The sequence below is a fragment of the Toxotes jaculatrix genome, chromosome 9 (assembly GCF_017976425.1).
Source record: "Toxotes jaculatrix isolate fToxJac2 chromosome 9, fToxJac2.pri, whole genome shotgun sequence".
Lineage (NCBI taxonomy): Eukaryota > Metazoa > Chordata > Actinopteri > Toxotidae > Toxotes > Toxotes jaculatrix.
In genome coordinates, this window is record NC_054402.1 from 21,281,732 (window position 1) to 21,302,710 (window position 20,979).

Genomic DNA, 20,979 nt, shown 5'->3' on the forward strand with positions numbered 1-20,979 from the left:
AACATGTTAAATATTGTCAATATTGTCTGTTGTATTGAATTGCAGATGGTTAGTGTGTGCAGGGATCACCTGATACGCACTGATCAGGTTACATCTGTCTGTGGTTTGAGTCGCTTCCAGCTGCACAGAGACTCACAAATGCATGTTTACATATTGGCGAACAGCTGGGACACCTGGGCTTTCAGTGAAAAGCTGACCATAGACTATAGACTCCTTACAGTAGCCTGTTACTGTAATTACATGGTTTAAAGGTGGTGGTGGGCGTGGTCTTCTATAGGGAAAACAGCCGCACAACAGGTGTTGTGTCGCAGTCTGTTCGCTCCTAGTAAAAGTAAGGGCGTAGGTCTGGTTTTATCTTTATAAAGAACTTTTTTGTCAGATGGCCAAAGTGATATGTAGACTTCTTCATTCTCTGCCTCTCTTTTCTGATTCATATGCACACGTGTGTGCAAACTCACACACATACAGGACCTGACTCTGCAGAAAGTTTACTTGAATTGAACATGTTTACTGATATAACTTGCCTCAAACTGGACTCTTATGATTTTCCCCATGATTTTAAGCAGACATATATCATATGTCACATGAGATCCCGAAATTCATATTCAAATTCAAATTATGTCAGAAAAAAAACTCTTCTTTTTATTTTTGTTATTTTATTGATGCTCCTGAACTTTGTCGGTCTGTGTTGCTCAGGCAACTTGAAAAGACGGAAGTTTATTTTGAAAAGACATTGTATGCATGTAAACATCGCACCTTGACAGTAAAAATAATGGAGTGAACCGTGCAGAAACGGTAACAGAAGGAGGAGAGACAGGGATAAACTGGGAGGGTCACTTTACTGGGAGTATAACTCTAGTCGAGAGCGGCGACAAGGTATGTGAACTTTATTTATTTGTGTTTGAATTTTGAGTTTACTTGATGTGTTTGCTAACTTTCTGATGCTAACAGTGTAATGTATTGCTTTGCCTTGTGTTTCATTTCTTCTTATCTCTCACGTTGGTTTGCGAACAGCAAGGAAACAGAATAAACTGCATTAGACCATCAGTCCAGACTTCCGTGTGTTTGGACGGGGACACCACAGACCGAGGGAGGCATGACACAGTAAATTTCTCTGCAGCCAACATCAAAGAAGACACACGTCTGGACTGATTATGGAAATCAGCTGTTACTTTCACTTTGTATTAGTCCACACGTTATACAATTAAATGTTTTTTTCCATATATATTTTCATGTTTTTTCCATTACAAAGTGGTTAGAGAAATCCTTTGGCTTTAAAAGTGCACTCAAGTTTGTTTATAGAGGCATTTATAGCAGATATATTACATTACAAGGCTAATCTGCATATTGCATACACGTTGTTTTAGGCCTTTTTATTCACACTTTAAATGCTATAATTCACTTTGCAAATTAATCGGTTAATGATTAAGTATTAGGGTTAGAAAGGGGTATTCACATTTTTGTGTAGGTCATGTTTCCTTTCTCTCTGACTTACAACTACACACCCAAACACTCCTCACCCAAGTTAAACTTTCCAGACCTGAGTTCAATACGAAATGAAAACACAGATTCTCTGAGACTTCTGTAAAATGGTCGTCATAAGTTTCTTTAAGAAACAAAGGCACAGATGCAACATTTTGGTTATTTCAAAACCAAAATGTTGTGCCGAAAGTGTCAAGTTACCTCCATAAACACTGACTTACACCAACAGGAAAAGCAGGTTTCCTATACATTTACAGGTGTATAGGAAACCTGCTTTCTGTCAGAATGCATAACTCTGTGTAGGAAACCTGCTTTCCTATACGTGTCCAACCAAAATTGCTTGTAATTAGTGAAATAATTACATGCGGAGAATGCTGACAGACCAGGTGTTGTCATCCAAACTATCCAAAACATGATGTTTGAGTTTGCCTGTCAACAATAGCCTGTCACTGAGTTATGCCCTCTGACGTCCCTCCCCTTTTTGTGAGTTCTCCTGAATACTTACTGCCGCTCTTGCTGTCATTTATATTCTCTCATCTGTCCTGTTGGATAGAGTCCTTGGAGGAGTGCCTGAACACTGTGGGGCTGCAGTCTGATAATACGAGCAGAAAGACAATTTCACTTTCAGGTAAAAAGAAAAAACACTTTGTGCTTTCAGGTAGTCTTTGGTTGTAGTAATATATACAAACTCTTGGGCCTCTGTGAAACCAGGTGAAGGGCAGCTAATAATCTTTTTGTTGCTGAACCAGTTGTAAATTGAAATTGTTGTTGTCATGAAAGAGTAATGCATGCATGGTAGTTTTTTTCTTTCTCCCCTTCTAATCCCACAGGACAGCCTGACTGACCTACATCTAGGCCTGTTTAACCTAAACAACTTCCATCTGAGTCAACACCTTCAGTCATTTTCAACATGTCCAACCAGCCCATCCAAAACCACCATGAAGAGGCCTACTTGTCCCTGATGAGAGGCTTTAGAGAGCTGGACCTCCGTGGCCCCTGTGTTCCCAGCGACCTGGTTCTGATTGGAGACCATGCCTTTCCTTTAACAATGAACAGCCGAGGCCAGGTCCTGATGGCTGCCTCTCTCTACGGTCGTGGAAGGATTGTGGTCCTGGGCCATGAGGGATACTTGACAGCCTTCCCTGCTCTGGTGGAGAACGCCCTGACCTGGCTGAGAGGAGATGGATCTGACAACCTGTCTGTGGGGGTTCAGGAGAACGTCAAGGCAGTCGCTGAAAACCTCAGCAAATCCAGCTTCCAGGTCAAAGTGGTGGGGGCCTTTAGTGACAGTCTTGAGGTTGGTGTGTATGTGACGGATGCCTACAGTGTGGGTGCAGACCCGAAGGAGCTGGTGGCATTTCTGAAAGCTGGAGGAGGAGTGCTGATAGCAGGTCAGGCGTGGAGCTGGGCTGCAGATCACCCTAAGGAGAACACTCTGCTTCAGTTTGAAGGGAATAAGGTTTCTGGTGTAGCAGGGGTCTACTTCTCTGAGCATCTCGGTGAGGTGGAGTGCCTGCCTGTCTATCCTCAAATCCCGTCTTCGTGGATGGCTGTAGTGTGAGTGTGTACTTCTTTTTTATTGTACATTTAGAAAGGCTCTATTTATCTAAGTGACAACTGTAATCTGAAAACCTCTCCACACATTTGACCTTCCTGTTTATGACAGTATTATCATTAATACTGAAATTTTCACTTTATCACTGGAGCCATTTACTTCACTTTAAAAACATGTAAGAAATTATATTAACATGCGTGCAATACACTGCTCCCAGTTAGATTCTGGCTTTTATTGCATGTCACCATCTAAAACAACAATGATAAGAAGTGTTTGTCAGTTGTTAACATATGGTTGTACATGTGTCTTTTTATTGGACTCCATCATACTGAAGCAAAATCAATCCTTCAAAATTTCTAATTTAGAATGAAAACCATTAAATATATAATATTTAATACACTTTATCTCTCATTCTTGTGATCTCTCCCTCTCCTCTTCCCTGTTTCATGTAAAGAATCGGTAAGGATTTTGAGGATGACTTGGAGTTCTTACTCCAGGGGGTTTCAGAGTTTGACCTCCAGGGTGGAGCAATAGCTTCGGAGATTCTGGTCCATGGCCCTCTAGCCTTCCCCATCGGGACCACTGCGGATGGACGAGCGTTCCTGGCAGGAGCCTACTATGGGCAGGGACGAGTCATTGTGATTTCACATGAAGGACTTCTGGGACGAGAGGTAGAGTCCACATAAGTGATCGGTCTTAGAATTTCTTCCTTCATAAGTCGTCAAATTGAGCACATAGTGTACAGATAATACAATCTCATTTAGACTGTAGATACGATTACTTTCCATATTTATTTTGTTACCTATTACCTTCTGACCATCAGACGTTGGCTGTCAAGAGTGTGCTAAATAACGAGTGTGATGATTTGCCAAGTTGTTTTACATAAGTACTGTCTCAGTTTGGAAATGATTCCATTCATTACAGACACTGGCTCCATTTTGGAACAACGCCATTCACTGGTTGGATGAAGGCCGGCAGGGGGTCGTTGGTGTGCTGCCTCAAAACGCCCTCAACGTTCTCAGCAAGTCAGGGCTGCAGTGTGAGAACACAAACTTCAGGAAAGACCTGAGTGTATTTGTGTGTACGGCGTACAGTGATGATCATGCGGAGGAAATCCAAGACTTTGTGGCTGAGGGAGGAGGCCTGCTGATTGGTGGACACGCCTGGTACTGGGCACAGACGCACCACGGGCAAAACCCATTAACGGATTTTGCAGGTATGATAATGCACCACCTGCTCAGTTCATAGTAACATGATGCATCCTAAACATATTCCAGGTACTTCTCTCTAAATGGGCATGGTGATGGTTCTTATCAGGCACATCTCAAAACTATTACAGGTACATCTCCATACACTGAATTCCACATGGGTAAGAGAGAGATTGCAGCTATTATAAGTCCTTCTAAAAAAGTCACGAGAAAGTCATTAAATAATATATACTTGGAATCAGGCTTAGGACAGAAATGTCAAACAGGAGACAAACTCTGGCTTAGGAAAACTCAAGATTTGCCAGGCTCTACAGAATTACTTTATAGAGGTACTGTACATACAAATGAAGACCAGGGAATCAGATACAGACATGGTGAAGTTAGGATTATTTGACTGCACATGATCGGAGAGGCTGAGCTGCTGGACTGGCTGAGATAAACAGGGAAATGTGGTTTTTAGAAACCAAGTGACCAAATTACTGCAGACAGACAGACAGACAGACAGACAGACAGACAGACAGACAGATAAAACACAAACTGGGGCAAGATACAGAGACAGGAGAGTCAGCTGTCTGGATGCCTGCATGGTTGGGAGGCTTGATGACTGATGGTCAGATGTCAGATGATACTTGAAAAGTAGCTTGTACAATGTGCTGTCTGACCGCATCATTAGACAATTGTGTTTATATCTGATAGAATAAACACATGAGAAGGGAGCGCCTTCATGTGTGGGGGGTGGTGTTGACTCAGATGGAAGTTGTTTAGGTTAAGTGGGGGGGGTGGGGTGCATGATACACAGTCTCATTTCACGGTCTCTTCTGGAGGGAGTTCACAGTGTTGCAGTCTTGTGACAGAAGTTCAAACCCTGTTGGAAAGTTACAGAAACTGTCAGACACGCCCTCCTTTAATCTGACAATATTACTGCTTCAGAACAACGAGCTGTTCTATTCTGTATTCTTCCATATTTTGTGCTATAAAGAGTCAGCCAGCTGAGTTGGTGGTTCAGTGAGTGCAGAAGAAGCTGCCAAATTCAGGGCAGCAGGTGTAGTTGCTGGCTGGATAATTTCAAGTGAAAGTGGCAGTTGAATGGAGGCAGAATACATTTGAGGAGAAGCCAAAGTGCTGAGCAGCAGGAGGCAGGAGTCCTGGAGAATTGTAGAGGAGCTGTAGAGCTTGCGGAACTGGGCAGTCCTGGTGGGCATGCAGAATCTCTTGTATGGAAAGAAATGTTCCAGAGGCTGAAGAGGTGTTGTGATATCCCCAAAGAACATGAATTTATTTCTTATTAATAGGCTTCTGCTTTATATTTGTAACCGACCTTCATAAACTTAAATCTAAAAGTTGCAAAAATATTTGCACTGTTCGTTTTCCATATCAGTTCAGCCATTGTCATAACACTTTGTAACGCACTAGATCAAGTCAGGTTTGCCTCGATGTCTTTCAGGGAACAAGATCCTGAACAAAATGGGCTTGAGCCTGTTGGGCGCAACGATCTGTGGGGGTTTATACAAGGCCCCTGTACCCAGCCAGGCCATCAAAGACAGCTACCACTTCCGCCACCTCCTGCGCCGCTTTGCTGGCCACGTAACCCAGGGCGAAGAACTTACGAAACTTGAGGAGGAATGCCTTCAAAGGCTGGGCAATGACTGCTCCACCTACTTGAACATGAAGGCTCACGACTGCTCCTCTTATACACAGGTCGTGTCCACCCTCACAGAAATCTTAAAGAGGTCGGGCATGCCACAGGTGAGTGGACAAAATAAAATGAACTCTTTAGGAAATATTCCAAGCTTATTTATCGGATGTCTTATTTGACACTGAGCTGCGCCAAAGCATGATACTGTAGATCATAAACGCTGTATGTGGTTATTGTACTACAGCTATCAACCAGTCAGATCTGTTTGAACAACATCTTTTATACTATTCATTATCAATTTTCTTTCAAGGTGTGTGACAGCAACCCTGTGAGGAGTCCCAAAGACCACCTACTCCTCAATGTGGGGGCAGAGGTGTATAAGGTTTGCCCAAATCCTGATGCCCTCTTTCCTTTCCTCATCAAGAATAACCCGTTGATGCCAGTTGTCTATAACCACAGGATCAACATTAATGTTAACACAGCAGGTCAGGCCTTGTTGTTGTGTACAAACACATTTGTCATGAGTTCAGTATGTGCACACGTGTACAGACCTCACTGTTAAGAAGGAGAATGGTAAAATCTGATTTTATACATGTAAATGTTACAGAGAGTAACCTTTGCTGCTGCTGCTGCTGCTGTGTGAGTGTGTGTGTGTGTGTGTGTGTGTGTGTGTGTGTGTGTGTGTGTGTGTGTGTGTGTGTGTGTGTGTGTGAGTGTGTGTGTGTGTGTGTGTGTGTGTGTGTGTGTGTGTGTCAGGAGGGGAGGAGTGGATCAGTACAGGTCTCTACCTCTCTCCTGGTATGAAGACCTACATGGCCATACCAACAGAGATGGTCAACAAGGGATGGAAGGTACGGTCCACAAAATCATATGATTCAGGTTAAGGATTTTAGCTTTAGAAAAGAAATAACAAATCTACTAACAAATCAATCAAGAATAGAGTCTCTGCTCCATGGTCCAGGTCTTCAAAGCATTAAGACATCTTCCATGTCCTCCTCAGGTCCAGATAGGCTGTCAGACAGACAGGCTGAACGCTGCAGAGCTGAAGAGAGCACCATCTGTTCATGAACGATTCCCCATAACCACAGACATGATGCAGGTGTGGAACCTGTGGGGGGGGCTCCTCTACCTGGTGGCCCCACCCAACACCCAAGTGGAGGAGGTACAGGTGATAGTGCAGATAGCTGTACCTGCTCCGTATTATAAATCTGGTAAGTGTGCAGTGATATGTGTTTGCTGATGTGTGTGTCCTCATAGGGTTAATAGAAGACTTCTGGTGATTTTTGCATTATACCTCATCAGTTCTCATCATCACTTCTGTGCTGGAACAATTCAAGTGTAATAATTTCATTTAAGCATATATCTGTTGAAATCTTATGAGATTATACCTCACACAAAGATCCAGTTAACAGTTTAACCGCTATGATAAACCCAATGCACAAGGTTTGCTAGGCCACTGGTAACCAGTGTTACTTGCTTTTTGCTACGTCACTAGTTAGTTCTAACTGGGGCTATTTATGAAGCACAGTCATTGTATAGACCTTGTCTTGGAAGTGTAGTTCTTGACCAGACAGGTTTGTACTCTTCCTAGCGAAGGGCATTTTAATATTTATGAAATAAGTCAAAGCTTCAAAGTTTTGAACACACTCATCTCTTTGTTCTCTCCAGGTGTGACAACAGCAGCTGACTGGTCCTTGCTGCGCACTGCTCCCTCACCCTGGGCAGAGTTGGAGTTTGACAACATCATCCTTACTGTACCATCGGAGGTTGTTCGGGGCTTGGAGCGCCCTGATGAGTTGGCGTCGCTCTGGGATAGCATCATGAGAGCCATTGCTGACCTGGCTGTCATACCACACAAATTTCCCCGCAAAGAACGCTTTGTAGCAGACGTGCAGATTTCTCATGGTAAGTGTGTTTGAGTTTGATATGTTAAATGCTTGTTTCTGCCTGGGAGATGGAGCAACTAATTCTGGGTGAGAGGCACAGAGAAAACACATACAACCAGACAACCATGTGCACTCACTTTCACGCCTACAGGCAATTTAAAGTTCAAAATCCAATTCACCAAAGCAGCATGTCCATGGTAACTCCACACAGTGCTAACCAGTGCTTTTAGACCATACTGAGAATATAGAACCACAACTCTCAGGGACATCAGTCAATTTTTGGCATGTGTTTTGTGCTTTGTCTCTGCCGTAGCTATAAAACCCTAAAGAGCATCACTATAAAACTCTTTTTCTGATTTTCCTCTGCTCAGGTTGGATGCATGCAGGTTATCCTGTCATGATGCACAAGGCTTCAGCAGCTGAGCTGGTCAGTGTTGAAAATGCCACGCGTGGAGGCCTGTGGGGCCCCATCCATGAGCTTGGACACAACCAGCAGAGAAGCTGCTGGGAGTTCCCATCACACACCACAGAGTGTACATGCAACCTGTGGTCAGTGTATGTGCACGAAGAGGTGCTGGGGATGAACAGGGCACAGGTGAAGTAAATCATTTTTGTTTTTGTGGCAGGAGAAACAGAGTCTGAAGCTGTGTAATGACATATTTTTCTCTCTGAGTGAATGTTTTACAGGTAAATTTAGCCAGAATTACAGCACAGCCGTTGTCTTTAGCTTAGGTGTGTAGTGATTTTGCCAGATCACGTTGTAGTTTTAAAATAAGGGTTTTAGCAGAGCAGCTTGGAAATGGCGTCTTAATGGTCCACATTTCAGTCACTTTTTCATACGTAACTTTCAGTGATAGAAAGCAGACTGGCAAGCAGCAAGGAGGACACAAAAAGACATGGCAACCAAAAGAGAACACAATACCTCACTGTGCACTGTTTGGTGAGATGGAAACAAAAATGAACTTCCTCCTAAAGTGTGAATCATTCAGTGTAAAAAGGAACATTTACTTTAACCAGTTCATCTTTGTAATTCCACATTTCACTGAACTAAATGACATCTCAAAGTTAAAAATACTCAGTTAAATGCCACAACTTGAGGGACACACCCATTCACTGAATATACTGTAAATATGTCGTATGTGTATAGACCTTGATGTTGTTTACTTGTTCTTTGATATGTACTTGGCTAAACCGTATTTGACCCTTTGGCAACACTGTGTTTGAAACTTTCACGCCGATAAAGCACATTTGAATTTGAACTTTAGCAGGAGAGAAGCAGAATCAGATTAAGAGTTAAAACCGGCTGAGACAAGGCAGAGTGCAAATACGATGCTCTGATGCTATAAATGTACTAAATAAACAATCATCTTGTTTAATGCAGGCTCACCCAAATATGACTTTAGAATATCGAAACAAACGAGCAGAGGACTATGCTAAGGGAGGGAGGAATCTCAGCAGCTGGTCAATGTGGGTGGCCCTGGAGACATATATGCAGGTGAGAGAGAATCACTCTGTATTACACCCTATAGACAAACTAGGCTTGGGTCACACTGGAGTCACCTTTTCAATAAAATCACCCCCCCATTGGCAAAAAAAGCAAAATGTGACCCATTTGACCCAGGTTGGATTTATTGCACATTACACACCAAACAACAATAATATTGGATGAACATTTCCCTCTATATTTTTCTCCTTCCATGTAGCTCCAGGACACGTTTGGCTGGGATGCCTTTAAGACGGTGTTTGCTGCCTACCACGAGATGAGCGACTTTCCCAATGACAACAGAGGAAAGATGAACCTGTACGCCGAGACTTTCTCCCAGGCTGTGGGGTTGAACCTGTGTGGATTCTTTAAGGCCTGGGGCTGGCCCATCGACCCCACCACTGAAGAGAAACTCTCCAACCTGCCTTCTTGGAGTGACCACCCCATGGTCCAGTATGACTGAACTTCAGTCTGCTGCTAATTAAAGTGCAGTGAGATGGGTTCAGTGAGTACTAAATTAAAAATAAGCATTTAGTGGGACTATATAAACTATACAAATATAAACTATATATATATATATATATATATATATATATATATATATATATAGCATTCTGTGTAACATTATTGCATAGATTTCTCCAGTGCTACACAAAATGTTCATAGGTTTCTTGAAGAAATAAATGCTCAAATGTGACATTTCATTGTCAGTGTGTTTGTCACGGGGAGACCCCGTGGCCTAAAGTAAGGCACATGCACTACACACTCTTTCTCACTCTTTTTATCAGAATGTCGATCCTGGTGTGAACTGTTGGTGGTGTGTGGTATGAACATTTGGATGAAGGGGTGAAGAAGAGAAGAGGCATTGATTGTGATTGTGTATTTGATTTATTGAATTTAAATTGTGTTCACCTGTCTCCTTTGTTGCACTTGTTCCTCTGTCAGACCAGAAGCAGCCAAACCTGGGCTGGAGCGGTCCATTTGGTTAAATAGGGGGGGGTCACAGGGGAAGAAACCAAGTGTAGTAGAGTGGGAGGGGTGTTTTGTCTTTTGTGGTGGAATGACCTGTATAAGTATCTTGTTTAAAAAGAAACAGGTGTTTTAAAAGTACATTTAAGTAAACTTCTGTTTGATAACATGATATTTGATATTGTTATTATTGTAAGTGTGCTGGAAGAGATAATTGATTTTGATCTCTTGAGAAGGTGCAGTCCACCAGTATAAAAGTGAGGAGGCTGTGGTGGCCGGGGGCCAGAGAAGAGAAGCACAGCTCCTGAACACAGCTCCAGAATGTACAGTGGGTACGGAAAGTATTCAGACCCCCTTTAAAAATTTCACTCTTTGTTTTATTGCAGCCATTTGCTAAAATCATTTAAGTTCATTTTTTTCCCTCATTAATGTACACACAGCGCCCCATATTGACAGATGAGAGCAGATTTATTAAAAAAGAAAAACTGAAATATCACACAGCTATAAGTATCCAGACCTTTTGCTGTGACCCTCATATATTTAACTTGGGTGCTGTCCATTTCTTCTGATCATCCTTGAGATGGTTCTACACCTTCATTGGAGTCCAGCTGTGTTTGATTACACTGATTGGACTTGATTAGGAAGGCCACACACCTGTCTATGTAAGACCTTACAGCTCACAGTGCATGTCAGAGCAAATGAGAATCATGAGGTCAATGGAACTGCCTGAAGAGCTCAGAGACAGAATTGTGGCAAGGCACAGATCTGGCCAAGGTTACAAGGCTGTGGGGGTGTTTTTCAGCTGCAGGGACAGGACGACTGGCTGCAATCAAAGGAAAGATGAATGCGGCCAAGTACAGGGATATCCTGGACGAAAACCTTCTCCAGAGTGCTCAGACTGGGCCGAAGGTTCACCTTCCAACAAGACAATGAACCTAAGCACACAGCTAAAATAACGAAGGAGTGACTTCAGGACAACTCCGTGACTGTTGTTGAACGGCCCAGCCAGAGCCCTGACTTAAACCCAATTGAGCACCTCTGGAGAGACCTTAAAGTGGCTGTCCACCAACGTTCACCATCCAACCTGACAGAACTGGAGAGGATCTGCAAGGAGGAATGGCAGAGGATCCCCAAATCCAGGTGTGAAAAACTTGTTGTATCATTCCCAAAAAGACTCATGGCTGTATTAGCTCAAAAGGGTGCTTCTACTAAATACTGAGCAAAGGGTCTGAATACTTATGGCCGTGTGATATTTGAGTTTTTCTTTTTTAATAAATCTGCAAAAATTTCAACAATTTCGTGTTTCTCTGTCAATATGGGGCGCTGTGTGTACATTAATGAGGAAAAAAATGAACTTTCCGTACCCACTGTAGCTCCTGCCGTGGGCCTGAGCTTTAAGGGTATAGCCAGGAAGGCAGTTTAGAGCAAATTCTTTTGTTGTGTATTACTTTGATTCTTTTTGAGAAGTGAGGTTTTTTTCTTTTTCTTTTTTTTTTGCTTACTTTTCTCTTTCTGGTTGGCCCAATGTGAATTTTTACTGTGGAGTTTCTGAACAAGACTGCCGATTTTACAAATAAAATGGAATTGGGAACGGCTCCAGACTGCTGCAGCTCATTGTTTTATACCGGGTTTCTCGGCCACCCTCACAGTGTTATTAACAAGTCACACACATCCGCAAACATTTACTTTCGCCAACTGGATGGGCAGGTCTCTTATACAGTCACAGCTTGGGAGATTTTTCGTCTCAGCCCACATGAGTAACCTGGGAGCTATTAAGAGCAGACACGGTGTGTTGACAGGAAGATTTTGTTGTCTGTTTTGTCCAATCACATGGGATCTTTCCCTTAATCTCATAAAACCTTAAGTCACTGGGCTGTTCTGAGACAAGTTCCTCCTCTTATTGACTTTTCAACTGAAATAGTCTGTGCTGCTCTCGCTCTTATTTATGTTCAGTGTTCTCTCCAGTCGGATAGTGTTCTTGGTGAATTGCCTGTTTGGGAAACTGTTGTGCTCCAGTGCAATAATTGAAGAATTTAGCCAACTTAACTTTCAGGTAAAAATGTAACTTTTGATTTATGTTGGATTTTGGTCATTTATACCATCACTGAAGCTGAAGTTGTAGATTGTAAATCTTGTTGTCCATCTTTCCTTTCATTTTCTCAAGCTTATCTGGAGTCGGGTTTCTGTGGGAGCAGGTTAAGTAATGTAGTCCTGACATCCCTCACCCCAGAAGTATTTTCCAGTTCCTCGTAGGTATTAGATCAACTGGTAAATCGAAAGCTTTGCCTTTAGGCTCTGCTCCGTCTTCACCCCAATGGTCTGGTACAATGCCCACATTAATGCTGACACAGCACTACTCTGCCGAGATACTTAAACTCCTTCACTAGTAAGAACTCTAAATCATCCTCATTTCCTTACCGATTTTGTTTTAAAAAAGCGAAACCAAGGGAGAAGAGGAATTTTCACTTTAAGAACTGTTCCAATTATTTTCACCTATGCTTGTCTCTCAGTATGTCTGTCGGTCAGTCCACTACTTTAATCTGGACTGAAAAATCTCCAGACACGCTCTCTTCTTTCCTATATCTGACGATATCCACAGTCAGTCAGCAGTTTTCCTCCCCCACTGAACTCAGCTTGGGTCAAGCCCTGCTCTCTCTTGTGTCGTCTTATTAGCTTTATTGTTATAGATGTGTAACATAAACAGTAAGCCATGCATAGTGCTCTTATTTTTGTTTTAATCTCTGTCTGCTTTCTTTCTATTCCCACAGAACAGCCTGACTGGCACAACACACCTCCATCTAAGAACAACTAAAAACGGCACAAGTTACATCTGACTCCGTACAGCTTTCTTTTACCAAGCACTCTCTTCTTCATTTGATCTTCAGAGCATCAGTCCATCTCACCATGTCCAACCAGCCCATCCAAAACCACCATGAAGAGGCCTACTTGTCCCTGATGAGAGGCTTTAAAGAGCTGGATCTCTGTGGCCCCTGTGTCCCCAGCGACCTGGTTCTGATTGGAGACCACGCCTTTCCTTTAACAATGAACAGCCGAGGCCAGGTCCTGATGGCTGCCTCTCTCTACGGTCGTGGAAGGATTGTGGTCCTGGGCCATGAGGGATACTTGACAGCCTTCCCTGCTCTGGTGGAGAACGCCCTGACCTGGCTGAGAGGAGATGGATCTGACAACCTGTCTGTGGGGGTTCAGGAGAACGTCAGGGCAGTCGCTGAAAACTTCAGCAAATCCAGCTTCCAGGTCAAAGTGGTGGGGGCCTTTAGTGACAGTCTTGAGGTTGGTGTGTATGTGACGGATGCCTACAGTGTGGGTGCAGACCCGAAGGAGCTGGTGGCATTTCTGAAAGCTGGAGGAGGAGTGCTGATAGCAGGTCAGGCGTGGAGCTGGGCTGCAGATCACCCTAAGGAGAACACTCTGCTTCAGTTTGAAGGGAATAAGGTTTCTGGTGTAGCAGGGATCTACTTCTCTGAGCATCAGGGTGAAGTGGAATGCCTGCCTGTCTGTCCTCAAATCCCATCCTCCTGGATGGCTGCAGTGTGAGTGTGTACCTCTTTTTCGTTAAACATTTGAAGAGGTTTTAAGTTGTAAAATGCCTACTTTTCTGAAAACCTCTCTACACGTTTGGTCTTTGTTGTATTTATAATCATATCTATATTTTAATCTTTCCCATTAAGGTCATTAATTTCAAATTTCATGTTTCTACACAATATATCATAAATTATTCTTGAGATGATTGTCACAACTATCAATTGTGATAGAGTAGCATTGGATCCTTTAACTTTATATTTTAATTTTTAGTTTTTGCCCAGTTTTGCTGAACAATGTGACAGTGAGGCTGTACTTACAGTGAACTTCATGCTAACATCGGCATAATAAATGTGCACAATGCAAACATGCTGATGTTTTACATGTTTAATATTTATGAACACCAGACTATTTTAGCATTTTTGCATGCTAAGTTTTTTGCTATTTAGTGCTAAAGCCAAAGTACACAGTCATTAGTTTTGCAGGCATTTGGTCACAAATAAAAGAATCAGAAAAACTCAAATTTTGGAGATGCTTTGGGGATCATCAAAGCATCTTGAGGGCAGCATGAAGTTTTTCTAAAGGGAAGGAAATTTAAGGCTCACCAAAATGTCAGTAGGATTTATTCTCTGGACACCATGAATGTTAGTGAAAATTTTTATGGTGATCCATCCAGTGTTGGTGTAGAGATTTTTCAGTCTAGACTAAAGTAGTGGACTGACCCACAGACATACTGAGAGACAAGCATAGGTGAAAAGACTTGGAACAGTTCTTAAAATGAAAATTCCCCTTCTCCCTTGGCTTCCCTTTTTTAAAACAGAATCGGTAAGGATTTTGAGGATGACTTAGAGTTCTTACTCCAGGGGATTTCAGAGTTTGACCTCCAGAATGGGGTAGTGGCTTCTGAGGTCCTGGTCCATGGCCCTCTAGCCTTCCCCATCGGTACCACTGAGGATGGACGAGCGTTCCTGGCAGGTGCCTACTATGGGCAGGGAAGGGTCGTTGTGATCACTCATGAAGGACTTCTGAGACGAGAGGTGGGGCCTGAATTAGTGAATGGAAATTTCAAGGTCACTGAACATTTGGATGAGTATGAAAATGATGTGAATCATATGACATGATTGTTAGTTAGTTATACAGTCTGCCTGTAGTGTGCTAAATCATGACACGTCTGTCTTTCTTGGATAACCGACCTTCATTACAGACACTGGCTCCGTTTTGGAACAACGCCATTAACTGGTTGGATGAAGGACGGAACGGGGTTATTGGCGTAGCCCCAGAACTTAGCCAAGCCTTCGACCTCCTCAGCAAGTCAGACTTTAACTGTATAAAGACAAACTTTAGAGAAGACCTGAGTGTATTTGTGTGTACAGCGTACAGTGATGAGCATGTGAAGGAAATCCAAGACTTTGTAGCAGAGGGAGGAGGCCTGCTGATTGGTGGGCACGCCTGGTACTGGGCACAGACGCATCACGGGCAAAACCCAATGACAGATTTCTCAGGTACGATAATGTGCCCATAGAATTTTGTTCTACACTACCAATTTCAGGACAGACAGGCTCATGAGAGATGAAAAAAAGGTACAACCTTGGCAATAGACCATACCTACATCCACACAAGTCAGGGTCTACTACATGTAGGTACATGAAAAACACCTACTAATAATACAGCCAGGAGTTTACAGTATGACATGGTTGTATGCATCAGGTAACACTAATGTAACTGAAAAGTTCCTTCTGGTACTTAAATATAGGTACTATGGGAAAAAGGCATTTTAGAATATTTAGAATATTTTTGAGATTATAGGGTACCTGTGATGTACAGTACTGGCTTCTACTTTATTTTATGACTTGGAATAAAGACAAGTCAAGACGTGGGCCTGTATTTTTGAGTATTTGCTCCTTCAGTTGCAAATATGTTGGACCAGCACTGCAGTGGCTCTTGACAAGCAGGCTGGAGTAGAAAACAAACATACCTTTCTCAAATGCACAGCTAGGAAATGTTTTTGTTGTTATCTGAGGAGTTAAAGCTTTGACGTAGCAAAGTAATGTAATAAAATCACACATATGGTGAATATTTAATTTGCTTGTAACTATTGCTTCTTTTAGTTACACTAGAAGAATAATCAACATGGACTACAATATCAAGTGTTGACTGTTCTCCCCTTTTTACTCTTTAATTACACAATGAGAAAAAGGTTGTTAACACCATTTTCCCCAAATGTCTTATTTGGTTGTAACTTATTTCATATAACGTATTTCTCTTTAACTTTGAAGTTCCCCATTGTGCAGAAATCAGGGACAAGGGCACACTTAAGACCTGTATGCATCAAAGAAAGTTCTGACATGATCATGTGCAACATCTGAGACCCCGTTACACCAACAGAGTCAGGGCAAATTGAGTCAGAAAAATAGCCAGCTGTCACTGTCACAAAATCTTACTACTTTAAACCACCCAGTCCATAGATCAAGTTGTGTGTCTTTCAATTTCAGGGAACAAGATCCTGAACAAAATGGGTTTGAGCCTGCTGGAGAAGATAATTAGTGAAGGTTCCTACAAGGCTCCTGTACCCAGCCAGGCAGTCAAAGATAAGTACCACTTCCGCCACCTTCTGCATCGCTTTGCAGGTCATGTAACCGAGGGGGAGGAACTTACAGAGCATGAGGAGGAATTCCTGAAAAAACTAGGAGGGGACTGTGCCAACTACTTGCGCATGGAGGCTCATGACTGCTCCTCCTATACACGAGTGGTGTCCACTCTGACCGACATCTTAAAGAAGTCAGGCATGCCACAGGTGGGCAGTTAATGACTTTATAGTCTGTGGTTGTTACTAGTTTGCACAGGAGGAAGGTCCCTTCATTTCTGCCTTCACAGATGGGTTTCAGGTATTTATTGCCTTGAGTGGCTAATGATCCTTTGAGAGCAGATTCAGGTACCTTGTACATATAAGGTCAAAGAGCAATAATTACCACACTCTTTAGTTTAAATAATTGTACCATAGGAACAGTACTACCAATAGGGCCATGTGTCTGATGTTCGTTTCTTACCTGCAGATACAGGATTGTTATACTGTGAGCAACATCCTTTGTAACGTTCATCATTTGTTTTCAAGGTGTGTGACAGCAACCCTGTGAAGAGCCCCAAAGACCATCTTCTCCTTAGTGTAGGGGCAGAGGTGTATAAGGTTAGCCCAGATCCTGATGCTCTCCTGCCTCACCTCATCAAGGATAACCCCTTGTTGCCAGTTGTCTATAATCACAGGATCAGGATTAATGTCAACACAGCAGGTCAGGCCACAGCATTGTTGACAAATGCACAACAGATTGTAATAATTAACATATGTATTTGTAGCATTGTGATTGATTTTCCATTGAAGTAGTTCATGTGAACAACTGAATACACTGTGTTTATTACAATAATATACAGATTGTGTGTGTGTGTGCGTGCGTGCGTGCGTGCGTGCGTGCGTGCGTGCGCATGTCAGGAGGGGAGGAGTGGATCAGTTCAGGTCTCTACCTCTCCCCTGGTATGAAGACCTACATGGCCATACCAACAGAGATGGTCAACAAGGGATGGAAGGTACGGTCCACAAAATCATATGAAACATGAGGGCTGAGTTCAAGTGCAATGGTGTTGATACAAGGCTGAAATCAAAGTTAAGAATTTTAGATTCATAAAGAATCTAACAAATCACCAAATCAGTAATACATATTACCATAAAGCAGCTGTGTGATTCCTATGCTGTAGGACTGGTAAGGACTGCTGCAAGTCATACATCAAAGAATAGAGTCTCTGCTCCACGCCCATGTCCATGCTCCTTCCATGTCCTCCTCAGGTCCAGATAGGCTGTCAGACAGACAAGCTGAACGCTGCAGAGCTGAAGAGAGCACCATCTGTTCATGAACGATTCCCCATAACCACAGACATGATGCAGGTGTGGAACCTGTGGGGGGGGCTCCTCTACCTGGTGGCCCCACCCAACACCCAAGTGGAGGAGGTACAGGTGATAGTGCAGATAGCTGTACCTGCTCCGTATTATAAATCTGGTAAGTGTGCAGTGGGTGGCAGTGGTACATATGTAAAGCTGGAGCAGTCATAGGTACAATGAGGGGGGTGACAGTGTGGTTCTTTTCTCTTCAGGTGTGACAACAGCAGCTGACTGGTCCTTGCTGCGCACTGCTCCCTCCCCCTGGGCAGAGTTGGAGTTCAACAACATCATCCTTACCGTGCCATCAGATGTTATCCGCAGTCTGGATCGCCCTGATGAGTTGGCATCGCTCTGGGATAACATCATGAGAGGGATCGCTGAACTCTCTGTCACCCCACACAAATTTCCCCGCAAAGAACGTATTGTAACCGATGTGCAGATTTCTCATGGTCAGTGTGTTCGGCTGTGGTACTGTATATGAATACCTCTTGTTTGCTCAGCAGGGCCAGGACCTGTGTTCACTGCCAATCACTCTTGAAATATTAAAAAAAAACATTTTGAAATGCTTCTCAGTGAAAATTATTCACTGATTTAGAGCGTTTGCAACAACAACAGGCCAAAGTGAGGCATGTGGTTTCATTGTAAGATGATGAGCTCACAGTGATGCACCACGTCACTTGCTCTTATAAGACTGTTTTTTTATTTTTTTCTTCATCCAGGTTGGATGCATGCAGGTTATCCTATCATGACACACAGGTCCACAGCAGCTGAGCTGGTCAGCATTGACCATGCTAGGGGTAAAGGCCTGTGGGGCCCCATCCACGAGCTTGGACACAACCAGCAGAGAAGCTGCTGGGAGTTCCCACCACACACCACAGAGTGTACATGCAACCTGTGGTCAGTGTATGTGCATGAAGAGGTGCTGGGGATGAACAGGGCACAGGTGGAGTAAATCATGTAACTTTTCACTGTTGTAACTGTCTTTAACTGTTTTTTTTTAGTTTCTAACTGTTTCACAGTCGTGATCAATATAATTTGAACAGTGTATTGTGTTTAATGCAGGCTCATCCAACCATGACCCCAGAAAAAAAGGAAGAATCGCGCAGAAGAGTATGCTAAGGGAGGGAGGAATCTCAGCAGCTGGGATGTGTTTGTGGCCCTGGAGACATATATGCAGGTAAGAGACAATTTCTGTACATAGCATTCTTAAGAAACTGTCCCTGTGTCACACTGGATCTGTATGTATTTTATGAAGAAGTAGGATCCTATTTTGACAAAGACATTAAGGAAATACAAACACACTAAATATCTATTGCCCTGCTGCCAGCATTGTGAGAGTGCAATTCTTTTTACCCACCATCAAACAAAACTGTTGAGTGGATGAAAAATGAAGACGACTGTGTTCTTTTATCTTTACTATTAGTGGGTCAAAAGCAAAAAAAAATTCCTAATGGTGGCACATCATCACCAGTTTAGGATGCCTCAGGATCAGCTCTGTGTTGTCAGAGTTGGCTCAATTTTTTTCAGCATAAAGCTCCATTTGGATGGGATTAATATTCCTGTCCATGTCCCTCTACCTCTGTCTCCTTCCATGTAGCTCCAGGACACGTTTGGCTGGGATGCCTTTAAGAGGGTGTTTGCTGCCTACCACAAGATGAGCGACTTTCCCAATGACAACAAAGGAAAGATGAACCTGTACGCTGAGACTTTCTCCCAGGCTGTGGGGTTGAACCTGTGTGGATTCTTTAAGGCCTGGGGCTGGCCCACCGACCCCACCACTGAAGAGAAACTCTCCAACCTGCCTTCTTGGAGTGACCACCCCATGGTCCAGTATGACTGAACTTTAGACTGCTGCTGATTAAAGAGAGATGGTATGTTGGTAATAAATAATTAATCTGTATAACTGTGTTGACTTTTATTATTGATTGAAACTGGATGATTTCAAATAAAAATTAAATAAGTTGACAAACTGAATGTTGATCAAAAAATGTAATTATGATATAGATGTAATGATTTAATCAAATTAAAAAGGAGTTTAGATATGTCCTTCTCTTTGTGAACAATTAGTCCCAACCAAAAAAATACCAAGGCATTGTGTTTTGCGAATGATGATTTAATGTTGAACATGAGATAAATGAAGAATGAAAAGTCATCTGTCCTGCAACTGTGAGAAAACAAGAACACTGGAAATAAAGGGAAGGTGAAGTCACTTAGTCTGACATGCAGGGCTTGGATTCGTGGTTAGAGCTGAGCAAGAGGAATAAAAATAACATCTAAACTGCAGCATACAGCAAGTAAACCATTAAAATGACTCTACACTAACACCCTTACTGACATGTCACCTAATATTCTATTCTATTTTATTCTTGTCTAGTCTAGTCTATATCTGATTGGGTTACACACCATATTTTATTATACATGTATTATACATGTAAAATCATCGAGTCTGTTTGAAGATGTTAAAATTCAAGAACCACTGAATGTTAAAAAAGTCAGCAGTAGTTAAGTACATAAACATCTCATAAGTTTTAGTTGCTGACATCATGAGATGTTGAGTCATTATTACAAGATATGGGAGTCATGAGTACACTTTCCTGAGAAAGCAGGAAAACAGTTCTGTTTTCCTGAGAAAGATTTTTCCTGAGAAAGCAGGACAAATCTTTCTCAGGAAAACAGTTCTGTGAACCACCTCTTTTTTTCTCACGTAGAATTCACATACTGTTTCAAAACTGAAAGTGTGATATCACCACTTGGTTTTTCAGCAGAAGAGTTTTTCTTGGCATTTTTCCTTCAAACTGCGTTTGTAGCGTATTGAAAAACCTTGCACTTGGAATTCACACGTTATGTACTATATGTACATAAGACACATAACGTTATTTTGATGCTTTTTTCTCCAGTAACAAATGTACTGAAAATAGGAGAACATGACTGTCTTTACTGCTGTGCTTTACAACAGAAGATTTCAAAAAGCAGAAAGCAGGTAAGTCTACAGGTTTAACACTGTGCTAAAAGACAAGGTTCAATTCCTCATATGTAACTGATAAACTTGTGCCACCTACCCACATGCCAAGTAGGAATCAGTGTGAAGAGTCACATAGACCGCACAGTTCATTTTTTTAGACTGCTGATACAGTTTTCATGATTGAAGCAGGTGAAGCAAGTTTTAAAAGAAATCTGTCAAAATATATATATTTTTTAAATTTTATTTATTGTACTCTGATCCATTCATAAGAAAATGTTAGTGCTCTAACTGTTCTGTCTTCTAGTTTCTGTTCGTAGGTTAGTGCTATTA

The 20,979-nt window shown here is 42.4% G+C and overlaps 2 protein-coding genes across 7 annotated transcripts; both read left to right on the forward strand.

Moving 5' to 3' along the window:
* Window positions 1-751: 751 nt before the first annotated feature.
* Window positions 752-10,082, forward strand: LOC121187040 (TRPM8 channel-associated factor homolog). 6 transcript variants are annotated; one of them, XM_041046097.1, is made up of 15 exons: window positions 752-876; window positions 1,015-1,104; window positions 2,036-2,110; window positions 2,313-3,039; window positions 3,492-3,708; window positions 3,962-4,253; window positions 5,690-5,991; window positions 6,192-6,366; window positions 6,638-6,732; window positions 6,882-7,092; window positions 7,550-7,786; window positions 8,139-8,362; window positions 9,149-9,262; window positions 9,471-9,755; window positions 10,039-10,082. In XM_041046097.1, the coding sequence occupies exons 4-14, from the start codon at window positions 2,393-2,395 to the stop codon at window positions 9,711-9,713; spliced, it is 2,757 nt and encodes a 918-aa protein (XP_040902031.1). In that variant the 5' UTR covers window positions 752-876; window positions 1,015-1,104; window positions 2,036-2,110; window positions 2,313-2,392; the 3' UTR covers window positions 9,714-9,755; window positions 10,039-10,082. The 6 variants fall into 6 exon arrangements, with proteins under 6 accessions (XP_040902031.1, XP_040902028.1, XP_040902034.1 ...); XM_041046094.1 differs by lacking the exon at window positions 10,039-10,082 and having other exon boundaries at window positions 9,471-10,022; XM_041046100.1 differs by lacking the exon at window positions 10,039-10,082 and having other exon boundaries at window positions 2,318-3,039; window positions 9,471-10,022.
* Window positions 10,083-12,171: 2,089 nt separating this feature from the next.
* On the forward strand, window positions 12,172-19,605 carry LOC121187039 (TRPM8 channel-associated factor homolog). The gene is given in 13 exon segments (XM_041046093.1): window positions 12,172-12,272; window positions 12,988-13,770; window positions 14,580-14,796; window positions 14,964-15,261; window positions 16,252-16,553; window positions 16,872-17,046; window positions 17,244-17,338; window positions 17,595-17,805; window positions 17,900-18,136; window positions 18,407-18,630; window positions 18,750-18,773; window positions 18,775-18,864; window positions 19,285-19,605. Coding segments are annotated over 12 exon segments (2,763 nt in total). The 5' UTR covers window positions 12,172-12,272; window positions 12,988-13,123; the 3' UTR covers window positions 19,528-19,605.
* Window positions 19,606-20,979: the final 1,374 nt, after the last annotated feature.